Source organism: Schistocerca gregaria, chromosome 2, assembly GCF_023897955.1.
Source record: "Schistocerca gregaria isolate iqSchGreg1 chromosome 2, iqSchGreg1.2, whole genome shotgun sequence".
NCBI lineage: Eukaryota > Metazoa > Arthropoda > Insecta > Orthoptera > Acrididae > Schistocerca > Schistocerca gregaria.
In genome coordinates, this window is record NC_064921.1 from 212,817,218 (window position 1) to 212,833,673 (window position 16,456).

Here is a 16,456-nt window from a genome sequence, read left to right on the forward strand (position 1 = left end):
ATTCAGCGCCGGGTGTCGCTTTTGTCTGTAGCGGTCAGGTCGAAACTGTTTTGTTCCCATACGAAGTGGTGAGAGATCGTGGGAAGCAGCGATCCTTAAGATGAGTGCCTCTCCAGCTCATGGAGTCAAACAGAGCTTACGAAGACTTGGGATCAAATCATGTGGAAGGCCTACGGAACAATCTTTCGGAATTCCGAAAATTGTCGAGAGATACGGAAACAAAACTATTATTCTAGATGGTTTGTAAAATCTATGGATCTCGAGATATACAGTCAGAATCGCAGGAAAACATCATCCACACAGTTCTAATGGTTGCAAGGGCAAGAACATTCGTGCAGTTAGATTAAGGTTTCTCACATTCAAGTTGCTGACACACACACACACACACACACACACACACACACACAACTTAATGTGAGAACTTAAGCTAAGAGGAAAAGATGATTGCGGAATATATACTTCAGTTGGAAGGACCACATAGATAATATTGTCGGGAAGGCGAGCCAAAGGTTGCGTTTCATTGGCAGGACACTTAGCAGATGCAACAAGTCCACTAAAGAGACAGCTTACACTACACTCGTTCGTCCTCTGTTAGAATATTGCTGCGCGGTGTGGGATCCTTACCAGGTGGGATTGACGGAGGACATCGAAAGGGTGCAAAAAAGGGCAGCTCGTTTTGTATTATCGCGTTATAGGGGAGAGAGGGTGGCAGATATGGTAAGCGAGTTGGGATGGAAGTCATTACAGCATAGACGTTTTTCGTCGCGGCGAGACCTTCTTACGAAATTTCAGTCACCAACTTTCTCTTCCGAATGCGAAAATATTTTGTTGAGCCCAACCTACATAGGTAGGAATGATCTTCAAAATAAAATAAGAGAAATCAGAGCCCGAACAGAAAGGTTTAGGTGTTCGTTTTTCCCGCTCGCTGTTCGGGAGTGGAATAGTAGAGAGATAGTATGATTGTGGTTCGATGAACCCTCTGCCAAGCACTTAAATGTGAATTGCAGAGTAGCCATGTAGATGTAGATGTAGATGTAGATTAAATGCTAGATGACGATCAGTTTGGTTTTAGCAAAGGTAAAGGCACCACAGAAGGACTACTAAGATTGCTATTGATAATTAAAGCGAGACTTAAGGAAAATCAAGACACGTTTGTAGGATTTGAAGATATATAAAAATCGTACGACAATATAAAATGGTGCAAGATGTTCGAAATTCTCAGGAAAATGGGTGTTACCTCTATCGAAAGAAAGGCAATATGCATTATGTACATTAACCAAGAGGATAAAAAAAGACCAAGAACAAGTAGCTCGGAGTAGAAAAGGTGTTACATATGCATGCAATCGTCCCGGCGATTCAGTCTATACATCGAAGGAGCAATGACGGAATTGAAAGACAGATTCAGAAGGGAATTAAAATGCACGTTGAAAGGCTGTACATGATAAGAATAGCTGATATATTGCTGTTCTCAGTGGAAGTGAGAAATAACTGTAGCATCTGTTGAATAGAATAACCTGTTTAATGAGCACGTTCTGTGAAGTAAATCTGAACCAAAGAAAGATGAAATTAATGATGAGTAGCAAAAATGAGGTTAGTGATATATTTAAATAGAAAATTGTAGGGTCTGGAAGAACGGAAGGAATTCTGCTTTGTGGAGCAAAATAACTCATAATGGGCATATTGAAGAAGACATAAAAACTAGACTAGAACTTTCAAAGAAGCCATTTGTGGCCACAAGAAGTCAGTTAATATTAAACGTCTGTCTTAATTTGAGGACGAATAACTGAGATGTAAATATGGAGCAAAGGATTGTATGAAAGTTACTCATGGACCGAGGAAAAATCAGAACAGAAGAAAATCGAAGTGTTTGAGATGTGGTGCCACACAAGAATGTTGAAAATTAGATGGACTGATAAGACAAAAAAATGAGGAGTTTCTAAACAGAATCGGCGAAGAATGGAACATACTTAACGCATTCGCATATAATGGGACAGTAGTTTGTTCTTGGCCTTGCATTCTTATTTTTCCCTCTTGGTTCTTGTACCTATTGTACATTACCCCTCTTTTGCTTACCTTTCTCCCTATTTCGAACATCTTGCACAATTTTACATTTTCTGATGCTCATCCTAGGTCGACAAGTCCTATAAAGGTGCCCAATTTTTCCACCGCAACCTCACAAGTCCCTCTCTCTTGCCATTATCCGTCTGACAGATATTTATCATATCCTCTGATTCCTTTTACACTCCTCTATACATACTGTTCTTGCCGACAGACTTTATACAGGAGCTGTTATACTGATTGTGCGATAGATCTTGCGTACATCCGCTCTTGCTGTCTTCAGGATTGTGCCTGATAGTAAATCACCAGTCTCGTATATTCTACATGCCAAATTGAGTAGTTATTCGTTGGCATTTCCCCCAATGGTTTCGGATGTTGCAAAGGTATATTACCTATCCCTCCGCCTTCTAATACGAGAGCTCCAGTGTCCTCCATTCATTCCCATTCCCGTTTCTTCTTATGTCAACTCGTCAGACTAGTCCTACCCCTCGTAGATGGCTTCAGTTTACTCTTTCTTTCCATCCATCCGAACTCTCCTACACATTTCACATTGGAATTCCCGTCGTACACTTAATGTTGAGTCCCTCACTATTAACTCCAACAAATGTCCGCCCCCGGTAGCTGAGTGGTCAGCGCGACACACTATCAATACTAAAGGCCCGGGTTCGATTCCCGGCTGGGTCGGAGATTTTCTCTGCTCAGGGACTGGGTGTTGTGTTGTCCTAATCATCATCATTTCATCCCCATCGACGAGAAAGTCGCCGAAGTGTCGTCAAATCGAAAGACTGGCACCAGGCGAGCGGTCTACCCGACTGGAGGCTCTCGTCATTCGACATTTAATTTCAACTCCAACAAATGATGTTTTGAGTGTTCTGTACGTCGTACCAGTCCTTCCGACGACCATGTCTTATTCTCTCTCTTCAGATTTTTCCAGCAGCCATTTCACTTTTGTTTCCCATCTCCTCCTAGTTACTGTCTTCCTAAGTGACTTATATTGCTGTGAACATGTACCTTCCACTTTTGTCGATCAACTGAATCGTTTTCTTCTGTTTCCTAAGTTTCTTTGTCGTTACATATTTACTTCTGTTTTTGTTTGTCCAATTCCTGTGATACTCTTTCCACATGTGTCGATTCCTGTTCAACTGAACTGCCTACTGTCGTATTCATTAAGGTACTACCTACAGCCTAAGACAAATTCAGATGCACTTCGTGACTGCTCAGCACTCCAGGGTCCCACTTCTGTCTGCATTTGTACTTCCAGACCATTCTCTTAAACTTCAGTCCACTCTTCATTGCTATTGAACTGGCATCTGAGTTTCTATCTAACACTGGGTACAATGATTTTCCCGTACGACCATTTCACGAGTCTACCATGAATATCATGAATCCGATAAAAATCAAATCCCCGACATCGCTGCTCCGGAAACAAATATCCTGCAAGATCGGGGCCAACGACGGCTGAAGAGAATCGTTCAACGTGGCAGAAGTGCCAAATTTACGCATATTGCTGCAGATGTCAATGCTGTACCACCAAGAAGTGCCAGCGTGCGAACCATTCAACAAAACATCATCGATATGGGCTTTCAGAGTCGAAGGCCCATTCGTGTATCCTTGATGAGTGCACTACACCATCCTTTATGCCTCGTCTGGGCACAACACAGACATTGGACTGTTGAAATCAACACAGACATTGGACTGTTGAAATTGGGAACTTGTTGCCTCTTCGGACGAGTCTCAATTCCAATTGTATCGAGCAGATGAACGTGTACTGGTATGGAGACAACATCATAAATCCATGGATTTTGCATGTCAGCGGCGGATTGTTCAAGCTGGTGGAGGCCCTGTAATGGTGTTGGGCGTGTGTAGTTGGCGTGATATGGGACCCCTGATACGTTTAGATACGACTCTGAGGTGTGACATGCACTTAAGCATTCTGTCTGATCACCTGCATCCATTAATGTCCATTGTGCAGTCCGACTGACTAGGGCAATTCCAGCAGGACAATGTGACTCCTCGCACGTCCAGAATTGTTACAGAGTGGCTCGAGGAATACTCTTCTGAGCTTAAACACTTCCGATGGTTACCAAACTCGCCAGACATTAACATTATTGAGCATATCTGGGATTACTTGCGACGTGCTGTTCAGAAGGCGTCTCCACCTCTTCATACTCTTACGGGTTCATGGACAGCCGTGCAGGATTCATTGTGTCAGTTCCCTCGAGCACTACTTCAGACATTAATCGAATCCATGCCACGTCGTGTTGCGGCACTTCTGCGTACTCGTAGGGGCCCTACACGTTGTTAGGCAGGTGTACCAGTTTCTTTGGTTCTTCAGTGTCTAATGGATAGGAGTAAAGTGGTAAGGGATGATTAAACATAATATAATTAAGAATGATGTTATTAATAGAAATGTGATAGAATCCTTGAAAGTAAAGTATGGGTGAAATGGCTCTGAGCACTATGGGACCTAACTTCTGAGATCATCAGTTCCCTAGAACTTAGAACTACTTACACCTAACTAACCTAAAGACATCACAAACATCCATGCCCGAGGCAGGATTCGAACCTGCGACCGTAGCGGTCACGCGGTTCCAGAGTGTAGCGCTTAAAAACGCTCGGCTACTCCGGCCGGCTAAAGTATGGGTGAAATAGGATTCTTTCGATACCTCCATTTAGCGCTAATCTGACAATATCACATCGTTAAAGCAAGCTTCTTAATCAGTCCATTCCTGATTTTACATCTCTTCTCCATTGTGCTAATGAAGTTGTTTGAAGAAAGTGTTTGTGATGGAAGGGTAGCATCATCATCGTCATCGGGATCTACTCATTAACAAAATTCCAAGTCACTCAACTACTGTTCTCTACATTTACCAAGAATTCTCTATGATTTCTCCAACTAAATTGGACGGTACAAATAACAGCACAAAGAAACACTCGTACACTTTAGTTTGCCTCGAGTAAAAGTAAGTAGAATAGGCACACGCAACGATGCTTTCCAGTCACAACTACAAAGATCTTTTGCTCTTAAACGTTGCAATTTGATCGTCATTGTATACTACTCATAGAAGTGTCACACTATCCCTTGTTGGATCACCGACGTTATAAACACTAACCTCTTACTTACTTTACGGTACGATAGTTCACGCTCCTGCTGTGGGTCGCCTCAGTAGGCAGGAGCTACTGAGAAACCACCGATACACGAGCGTTGAAAATCTATGTGTTCAGAAGGTCGTGACTGAGTACTGCCAGAATTCTGGCGCAAATCTCCACCCGGGATCGACAGCTGTCGGTGATGTTTGGCATGTGTGCTTTTTCTTTCCATTAAATATGAGATCTAGTTGCTGATCTTCCCTCTTTAGATGTAACCGGTTGTCAGTAGATGTTGTTTCTTTTCTGCAATGTGGTTATTACTTACTTCTAAAGTTTATATTTCTATGTATTTTAATTAGAACACAGTTTTCAGCTCTGTCACAACCCCATTAACATGTATTCTTTAACATAGACGAGATTTTCTTTATAAAATAACTTAATGAGCAGATTACGCTTTATTTAATAATAACGTGCTTCCAAACAAGATACTCACCAGTTTTGTTCAAATCCCTCCGCAAGAAATCAGGTCGATGATACTGCTCACATTGTCCTCTGGCGAGAATGGCTCTTGTGATGCGGCGAACAGCATACAGTGACTGGGACAGGATAGGGTGCCTCAAATGAGAACTTTGCAGCGCTGTCATGTTCCATTCCATGTCGTATGACCTGCCAAAATAAAATGGAGTCAGCTGATGTAACAAACGATATTCTGAAACTTGACTGCATTTTGTAGAATAGAAAAGTGAAAACTAAACTCCGCTTCCCCCTCTCCAACTTTCACGTTTCCCATTGATAGAGAACACCAGCTCTATAGAGATGAATCAAGACGTCAGACAGCTATTCTGGCGTAAATTAAGACTGGTGTGTGAGTGTGCTGACATATTCTGATGAACTGTTGAAATACAAGAATTCCCATACAAATATTTAGCCAGAACTATGACAGGGCACGCACGCAGACCACCTCTAAAAACAAAGAGTGGACAGTCCCCCACAACATGTCTCACCGTCTGTTCCGTGACACCATAGACACAGGCAGCACTTCCTCTACAAGCCCATTTCTTGGGTCCACGTATGTGAAGTATGTTAGTGGCAAGAAACAATCAATGCCATCTCTGTGCGACAGCAATGGACATACTTTCGAAGACAATGCTGCCAAAGCAGAATTATTAAACGCAGCCCTCCGAAATGCCTTCACAAAAGAAGGCGAAGTAAATATTCCAGAATTCGAATCAAGAACAACTGCCAACATGAGTAACGTAGAAGTAGATATCCTCGGAGTAGTGAACCAACTTAAATCACTTAACAAAAGCAAGTCTTCCGGTCCAGACTGTATGCCAGTTAAGTTCTTTTCAGAGTATGCTGATGCAGTAGGTCCATACTTAACAATCATATACAACCGTTCACTCGACGAAATATCCGTACCGACAAACTGGAAAGTTGCACATGCCACACCAATATAAAAGAAAGGTAGTAGGAGTAATCCACTAACTTACAGGCCCAGATCATTAACGTCCATATGCTGCAGGATTTTGAATATATATTGTGATCGAACATTATGAATTTCTCGGGATCTTTTGGTGTCCACTACTGCTAGAACAGTAAACGTTGAACACTTTAGAAGAAACATGACGCAGCCTAATAACCCAGAAGATTTTAACTTCAGTGACAACGGCCACGAAAGCCTGCAGACTTACATATTAAGGATTTCCTCGAAGAAAACAATATATTGACACACAGTCAACATGGATTTAGAAAACATCTTTCTTCTTTATTCGAATGAAATGTTGAGTGCTACTGACAAGGGACAGCAGATTAATTACGTATTTCTGGATTTCCGGAGGGCTTTTCACACTGTACCACACAAGCGGTCTGTAGTGAAATTGCGTACTTACGGAGTGTTTTCTCAGTTATGTGACTGGATTTGTGATTTCCTGTCAGAGAGGTCACGGTTCGTATTAACTGACGGGAAGTCATCGAGCAAAACAAAAGTGATTTCTATCGTTCCCCAAGGTAGTGTTATAAGTCCTTTGCTGTTCATTATCTATATAAACAACCTGCGAGACAATCTGAGCAGCCGTCTTAGGTTGTTTGCTTATGACGCTGTCGTTTATCAACTAATAAAGTCTGCAGAAGATCAAAACAAAGTGCAAAACGATTTAGCAAAGATATCTGAATGGGGCGAAAAGTGGCAGTTGACCTTAAATAACGGAAAATGTGAGGTCACCCATATGAGTGCTAAAAGGAATCCGTTAAACTTCGGTTACACGATAAATCAGTCAAATCTAAAGGCCGTAAATTCAACTAAATACCTACGTATTACAACTACGAGCAACTTGAATTGGAAGGAACACATAGAAAATATTGTGGGGAAGGCTAACAAAAGACTGCGTCTTACTGGCAGGACACTTAGAAAATGTAGCCTGTGTACTATGGAAACTACATACACTAGGCTTGTCCGTTGTCTCTTAGAATATTGCTACGCGGTGTAGGATCCTTACCAGGTAGGATTGACGGAGAACATCGAAAAAGTTCAAAGAAAGGAAGCGCATTTTGTACTATCGTGAAATATGGGAGGGAGTGTCACTGAAATTACACAGGATTTGGGCTGGACATCATTAAGATGAAGGCGTTTTTCCTTACTACGGAATCCTTTTACGAAATTCGAATCACTAACTTTCTCCTCCAAATGCGAAAATATTTTGTTGACATTGACCTACATAGGGAGATCAGAGCTTTTACGGAAAGATACAGGTGTTCGTTCTTTCCGTGCGCTATACGAGATTTGAATAATAGAGAATTGTGAAGGTGGTACGATGAACCCTCTACCAGGCACTTAAATGTGATTTGTAGAGTGTCCATGTAGATGTAGATGTAGAGGAAGATCAAACTGTGAAATCTTCCTCAGTTGGTGGATTGTGCGATTCCTTGTCGTCTGTCTTAAGAATTAGCACCTCGGCGTCCTTGATTGTGATATTAGTAGCGACAAAACTGGATACAACAGGCAACCACTGAGTGGAAGCTGTTGTGATAATTACATTAATAGTCAACATGCACCTTCTGTCTCATTTGTATGTGCGCTGTTCTCCAATGCTTTAGCACAATATTCAGCAGTTGAATATCCAAGTAAAATTGCAGCATTGCGTTGTTCATCTGCATTTTCTCGCCAGTTGCTTCGTGCAGTATGGCAATGTGGTGCAGTAGTTTTGCTGTAGAGCGTAAAGTCTTTGGCAGGTTCGCATAGTGCTCCTTAAATGACAGTGAAAGGCAGAGGGAGACTCCTAGATAATTAAGGAAGTATTTGTGGGAAACTTTGATCTCTTAAGAGCATGAAGAGCATATATAACTGCCTCTGTGCCTCTTTGTTATTGAGAAGGAACGCTGTGAACTCTGTTTTACTTGGTTTTGGCGAGAGTCTCCATTTGTAAGAGTGCTCATTAAATTTGGCGTCATTTGGGGACTAGTTGACCAATTAAGTAAGCAGCTCATCTCTGCTTTTTCGTGGGGTGCTCGGTGGCTGTTTATAATTAAATATTTTCTCTTTCCTCCTGGGGCGGTAGTGTCACAGTTGGGTCCCATTGCATGTGGTGTAAGAATTTCTGTCTCTCGCAAGACGGGAAGGTAGCTTATTGGGTGACCTAATGCATGTAAATGGTAGTATCAGACGCCTTTTTCTAGAAATTTCAGATGTGGGAACGTGATGGGGGGGGGGGGGGGGGGGGGCAAAGATGACAGTCACTCTGCCTCACTGTTTCTTGCAAGCCTCGCCAAGTTAATCTACTTATGATTTACATTTGTTTAAATTGGGTTGGTAAGTAACTATTACTTTCTTTTTCACGTGTTGCTTACAAATAGTAATTGTAGTAGACTGGGATAACATTGGGCCAAGATTTTTTATATAGTAGTTAGATGTACCTTCTCTTAACTCTGCATGTGTGATGTTTTTTGCAAGGACCGACACCCGGGACTCGTTGGTCATTTACGGGGACCACTCTATTCATATTTTTCAGCATATTTCGCTACATACTCATTTACGCGTCTGAGTTTACTGGACGCCATCTGTCTCTGGGTCCTTGATACCGGCTCAGACCATTATATCATGTGAGGTTGGTGCAAATCTTTTTATGAGCGGTTTAGTTACTAGGAGCATTTGTTACTCTAGCTACCACGCATGCTGCTGGCGGAGGAAGAATGGAAGGGTCTCTTCTGGCTGCTGAAAGGCTTCCCATTGCGTTTTAGACAATGAGCAATGGATTCATATCTGTGGTTATCTGTAGCCAGTTTATGAACTGAGTACTTTCGCGGGAAATAAATTCAGAAACCTCTGCACCAGAAGCAGATACGAATTTTCTTCCGTCGAGAGTAAGTCAGGATGATCTATGAACAGTAGTAGCATGTGAGGTGGCGGTATCCATAGGCGTTAACGGTATTCTTAAGACCGCCGATGAAGAGAGGTAGATTTCTAAGCACAGCCAATATGAGGCTCCGAAGACCTGTTCCCAAAAAACATCAAACTCCTTCCTCTCCACTTTTCTTTACTTTCCAGTGTATTGGCTATTACTTCCACCCTGCAAGACGAGCGAATGATGGAATGGAATACGTCCGTCAAAAGCAGATTTCTCAATATATTTAAAACATTATGGATCTAAATCAGTGATTTTTCTTATTTTTTAATGCTGTTTCTGTTTGAAGCAGGGAATACTTGGGAAGAGATACGGTGACCTTTTGGTCAAGGTATGGTTTGTCGAAAATGAAGAGAAACTCTCGCCGTGTGCCGGCGGGCATTACCTTCCTGAAACATAAGCCCGTATGGCTTACCTTCAAGGGCAACAAGACTAGGCATAGAATATCGTAGACGTATCGTTGTGCTATGTGGGTTCCACTGATGCCTACTAAAGGGGTCCTCCTATGGAAATGAATGGCACCCAAGACCATCATTCTGGTTGTTGGGTCTTATAGCGGGTGATAGCCAGGTTCGTAACCACCACTCTTTAGGTCATCCCCAGATTCGTCTTTCCCGGTCATTGGGGCTGAATTAGAAGTGGGACTCATCTCACAAGACAATTATAATCCAGTTAATGAGATGCCTAGACGAAGTCCCAGACGACGATAGAATACAACCTGAATGTCGCCCACCATATGGCCTAACAACCTGGAGTGATGGTCTGGGGTGTCATTTGTTTTCATGGCAGGACTTCTTCGGTTATCTTCCGTGGCTTCCTTACAGCACAGCAGTTCGTCGACGGTGTTCCACGTCCCGTTATGTTGCTCTTTATGGTAACCATTCTTGTCTACCGTTTACAAACCCCAAATCGTCTGGAAAGCACGAAATAAGCTCATCAGACAAACTGTCAGTCGTCCACTTAACTGAGCATACGCGTCGCTTTGAAGTGCTAAGTGTACTGGTGCACGATAGATACCAGGCGGTCCCGTGACCCTCCACCGCTGCATTCAGCTGGTGATCTCGGTGTGTACGTGCCAGTCGCTCGTGCCAAGTCAGCAGAGTCAGATGGGTCGACGTGGAGACGTTGAGGAATGCCAGAAAGGAACTATTGCCTTTCGACATGTCTGTGATCACACGACGAGTAAAGTTAAACGGTTTGTTTTCGTATCAATGTGTACTGTCCAAGTATCTACAAAGAATAGTGTATTACTCGTAGTGATGTAAGACAGCATAAGAACAGTCACGTAAAAGGATCCTAGCAGACAGGATCTGGAGGCCCGCGGCAGTAACGATCGCTTTCACACCAGGCACGAGTTGCCGCTGCCAAGGAATGCATGACCATCTGAACCAGCTGCCAAGCAGTCATCGCGAAGGCAGCTGCACAGTCTCGACATTTCGAGGAGGAAACAGTCGCTCACAGAGACACACATAGCTGCGCGCCTTGAGTGGGTCAAACAACACAGCGACAGACTGAGGCTGGGTGGAGGTACGTAACGTTGTCAGGCGAGTCGCAGTTTCGCCTCTTCGGAAATTTTCAACGGGTCTACTGGACTAACGGCCCGATGAGGCGTATAAGCTGCAACATGTAGAGGATGTAGTTCAGTCCAGTGATAGTTCTCTGGTGTTTTTGGAGTGTTTCTGTTACCATGACTTGGATTATCTCTATAAGGTTAATGTTAATCTGAGCCAGCGCGATTATTTCAACACTGTCGGTGACGAAGTGTCCCCCTATCTTCTATATCTTCCTGATGATAGTAGCATTGTAGAAGATGACAACAGTCGTGTTCTCAGGGCTGCGTGGATACATTCCTGGTTCTACGAACGTTGAAGCATCCTGTAGCACGAGATGGCCATTACATAACCCGATCCGGGTGCCGCAGACAATATCTGGTACTATTTGTAACAGCAGCTGAGACACGGCAGCTGACATACCGCACCGATTGGTAGCTCTGCAGCATCTCATCGTCAGTGGGAGGCCTCAGATCGATACTGTGTATGTAATGAAACTTGCGGCACTCTCTTCCTCGCCGAACTGACAGAATTTGGATGCTAGAGGTGGTAATATCGTGATGCCACTGCGTGATCCTTCAAGCTAAACCTGGCTTGAAGCTGACTGTTTTACTGCAACTTATTGATGCAAGGACACAATGGGAATCGTACAGCTAACTGGTAATATGTAAAAAAAGTTTCAGTCTACGTTTCAGCAGATATAAACCTTTGTTCCTTGAAAGAACTAATAACACGTCTTACATGATGTATGAAAGGAGAAACCAAGTCATAAGGTTCAGTCAACAGTGCAATTATCCTCATAAATGCTAAGGTATAGCCATAAGATTTAACAACAGTAAATCCAGGTAAAAGTAAGAGTAAGCTTTTGACGTGCCACTGGTTGGCGGTATGATTCCTATAGTTTCCATAATTTTACTGTTGCTGACTGCTGCAGTGTTCAAGGTTTTAATGAGGTTTGTATAGTGGAGCATCAGTACTGTCTTATGGTGCAGGGTGTTGACACTACAGTTACTTATTTCGCATAATAATCAATTTAGCCATGGATAGTGGTTTTTGTTCAAATGGTTCAAAAGGCTCTGATCACTATGGGACTTAACTTGTGAGGTCATTAGTCCCCTAGGACTTAGAACTACTTAAACCTAACTAACCTAAAGTCATTACACACTTCAATGTCCGATGCAGGATTCGAACCTACGACCGTAGCGGTCACGCGGTTCTAGACTGTAGCGCCTAGAAACGCTCGGCCACCCCGACCGGCGGTGTTTTTTGTTCACTTTTAAACTTATTTGCAATTAATTTCGGTATCAACTTAAAGTGATTCTTTTCTCAATGCAAATGACATTGTACTTTCATTGATTTTTGATAACATTCTTGGGAAAGAGGGGTATAAATTCGATTTTACTCATAGTAAGGCAATCCGTCACGAAATGTTTTATTGATGGTTTGCTGGTTTCAGTCTTTGACTATCACCATCGTACCGTTGACTGTCCACTGTAGCGATATGTGGAGTAAGACGTGTGCCACATGGCACATTTGTCAACTGGTCGGTGTCCCCAGTGAACGGAAGAAGACGCGTCACAAGGTACTAGCATGATGTGTCCTGAGGTCGGAACAATGTGTGCTTACTGACAGATGGCTAATTTCAGAAAATTAGAGAAGTGGGTGATAGCATACAGAACAAATATAAGGGTAGGAGAAGAGGATTGCGTGGCGTACGTACCCCTGCAGAAGGCAGGAGTCGATACAGTCAGCAGCGATCCGGCAACCGAGTTCCCTTTTGAGTTCCCTGGACTCGCTCCACGTGAGGTGTCGGAGCTCCGTCACGGCTCCGGCGCACCCATCCCACTCCCCTGGCCCTGTCGGCGGCGGTGGCGGTGGCGGTCTGTAGCTCGAGATGCTGGCTGTCAGGTGGGCCACGGCTGGCACAACGGCGGACGGCGACTCCAGGGTTCCGCACGTCCCGGTCAGCGTGTAGACTGCTGCAAAACGATGTTCGGTCATCTTGGACTCTGCACTCTGACCATTCACACAAGCTTTCATTGAATACTTCTGTCTATATTAATACTAGCAACCACTGAAAGTGAAACACTAAGTCAGCAGCAATCAACGCAAGTTAACACGGCAGCAGGTGCGCTACACTCTTTCACAAGCAAACGACTAGCATTTCGAAATTAGAATTATATATTAATACCTTCAGGTGCTGACGGGGACCGTGACTAGAACCTGGGATCTCCTGCTTACATGGCAGACGCTCTACCCATCGGAGACACCGAGGGCACAAAGGATAGTGCGACTGCAGGGAATATCTCGCTTGCGTGACCCACATTCTCACCATGTATGTCCACACACTACAGTCGTAGTGTTCCACCACGACACACTCATTACTCGTGGAAGACATTATTACCGAGTCCCGTAAGAGTTCGGGGAATATGTGTGCATCAGAACAGAAGGAGAAGACCATGACCGGTACTGCCAGAACTATATACTCATATGGATATGGTGTCTGTTCTTTCGGACATGTCCGAAAGAACAGACACGATATTCATGTAAGTATATAATTAGCATTTCATCTGATTGTCAGCACGGTGGCCACTGCTGTGGGTCAATCTGATGTATAAGTGGAGAGCGCTGCGCCGTCAGTGTTCTGAACAATGACAACATTTTACACTAGGTCGTCTTTTTAGACGAGCGCTCATTCCGATTACATCACGACGGATGCATCCGTGAGTCGAGACTCCAAGCAAAGTGAACGGTGCCAGGTTGCATTCGCCATTTTCGAACTAGCCCATCACCTGGAGTCATTGTATCGGGACTCATTTGGTACAGCCGGCCGTTGTGGTCGAGCGGTTCTAGGCGCTTCTGTCCGGAACCGTGCTGCTGCTACGGTCGCTGGTTCGAATCCTGCCTCGGACACGGATGTGTGTGATGTCCTTAGGTTAGTTAGGTTTAAATAGTTCTAAGACTAGGGGACTGATGACCTCAGATGTTAAGTCCCATAGTGCTCAGAGTCATTTGAACCATCTTTTGGTACATAACACAACACGGATAACAGCCCTTACATTTCATACTCTTGTGACGTTTCTGACTTGCCTGTCTTCGATAATCCATAAAAGTATCCGACACCGCATGTTGTCCCTACTGTTCTGCCCTGACTCGACAGAGACTGTGTTCGATTGTTGCCCTGACTTGAAATTTCTCCCCATTGATAGTCCTTTCTCTCAACATCTGGTCACTGGTTGCAGCGACACTGCCAAAGGACAACTACTGTCTACCCACCTCGGGCACGGTATGATGTGACCGTGTGTGTCAAAATGGTTCAAATGGCTCTGAGCACTATGGGACAACATCTGAGGTCATCAGTCCCTAGACTTAGAACTACTTAAACCTAACTAAGGACATCACACACATCCATGCCCGAGGCAGTATTCGAACCTGCGACCGTAGCAAAAGCGCCTAGAACTGCTCGGCCACAACGGCCGGCGACCGTGTGTGTAATTCGACCAAGATTCGACTTGATGCCTGACTGGATTAGAGCCATTCTTGATGGCTTTGGTGGTGGAAACATGTACTAAATTTTACACCCTTCATACCCACCGTCACCTACAAATATCATCTTTCCTGGCTACTGTACTGTGTACGCAGTATCAAGTGAAACTTCGTTACTTGCTGTCCTTTGTGGTGCTGCAGTTGTAATGTACTTGTACACCGGTAGTTCGGAAACCACTGTCTAGTGATTGACAGAGGGAGATTTCCACTATACTACGAAATAGTGATCTTTGGCCTATTGCCCTTCAATTCTTGTATTGTTTAGAAGAAGAATGATATCTGAAATTACCCTGTGCACGCTTTAATTACTATAATATTGTCGTCATCGACGCTAAGGCAGCGATATCTAGGTGGTGAGGCAGTATCTGACAGTTACTGCTGAGTGTAATCGCTCGTTAAACAGCAGTCCATATGAGCAAATCAGTTGCTTCTTTAAATGTGGTTATTCGTTCTTCAGGTACTACGGCTATACATAATTCCATTTAGAAATAATAGGTCGATGTATTCATAGGGTCAAAGCGCATACATCTACTTTTATGCCCTGCAGTTAATTCAAGGCAAATAATAATCTACAGCTCTGATCGTGAAGTCAGTTAGGGTACGAATTGGCTATAATTTCGACCGAGCGAGGTGGTGCAATTGTTAGCACACTGGACTCGCAATCAGGAGGACGACGGTTAAGCCCCGCGTCCGACCATACCTATTTAGGTTTTCCGTGATTTCTCTAGATCACTTCACGTAAATGCCGGGATGGTTCCTTTGAAAGGGCACGGCCGATATCCTTCCCTAGTCCAAGCTTGTGCTCCGTCTCTAATGACATCGTTGTCGACGTGACGTTAAAGACTAATCTCCTCCTCCCTCTCCTAGAATTTCGTGTTGATAAACTACACATTAATGCAAAATAAAAGTTAAATAAATAACTTAATATAAGGATTCTATTCTAAAGTCTGTAATTGATACTAACGACAGAGCTATGTTCAATAATGTTTGTTCAAGTAATGACATCTCAAGTAAACGGAAACTGATCCTACGATATTTAGTTAATACACGGACTCTTACTAAATGCAGTACAGTCATGTTGAGAGTGTTACGTGAATAGTAGCAAAATCTCCAAACTAAATAGTCATCAAAGATATGGCACGACTGAGTCCAATTCGTAATCACAATACACAAAATATTCACCAGCTCAAACCAGTTAAGAGTTTAACCAGATGAATTACAAATTGACGCAAGCGATACCAAGATTAGTAACTCATACTCTGTCTATCCTCGGTTCTGTAATACAAGAGAAAATGTCTGAGTCCTACACAGAGTACATTTAGACATCCTGAAATGTAAAGTCCCTTCAGAAGTTAAAGTATAGTAGCAGCTGTTCACTGCCTAGAATGAATCACCTTTACAACTGAATCATGCATGTAACCTCAGGGAGCCTTGACTTCTTCAAGAACTAGACATAAAGTGTTCGACATAGCTCACTTGAGCTCATCATTTGAAAAGTTCTAGCCTCCACTTGACTTCCGTAGTGTTGCACTACTGTCTGCTTTTCCATTGCCTGAAGGCCATCCCCACCATCGTATTACAGTTGTAAAAACATTATTTGACTCTAGATGACTTCTATCCAGACTGGACTAATACATCAGAACCATATTTAAACAAAGAACTTTCAAACACCGTCGGCTGCAGTCTGATGATTTACAGTAAATATAAGTATTAGTTGGTTGAAATAAATAAATAAGCCAACATTCTTGCACAAGTGCGCTCATGATAAATTCCAACAAACTGTCATTAAATATTGTTTATACAATTATTTAT

At 43.3% G+C, this 16,456-nt stretch overlaps 1 protein-coding gene across 1 annotated transcript in view; it reads right to left on the reverse strand.

The window, feature by feature from the left end:
- LOC126335703 (uncharacterized) overlaps positions 1 to 13,099 on the reverse strand; it is a 54,644-nt gene extending 41,545 nt beyond the window's left edge. The window contains exons 1-2 of the mRNA XM_049999161.1: positions 12,819 to 13,099; positions 5,642 to 5,814 (exon numbers count right to left, since the gene is read on the reverse strand). Coding sequence (XP_049855118.1) covers positions 5,642 to 5,814; positions 12,819 to 13,099 — 454 coding nt within the window. The remainder of the gene's footprint in view (positions 1 to 5,641; positions 5,815 to 12,818) is intronic.
- Between the last annotated feature and the right edge of the window lie 3,357 nt (positions 13,100 to 16,456).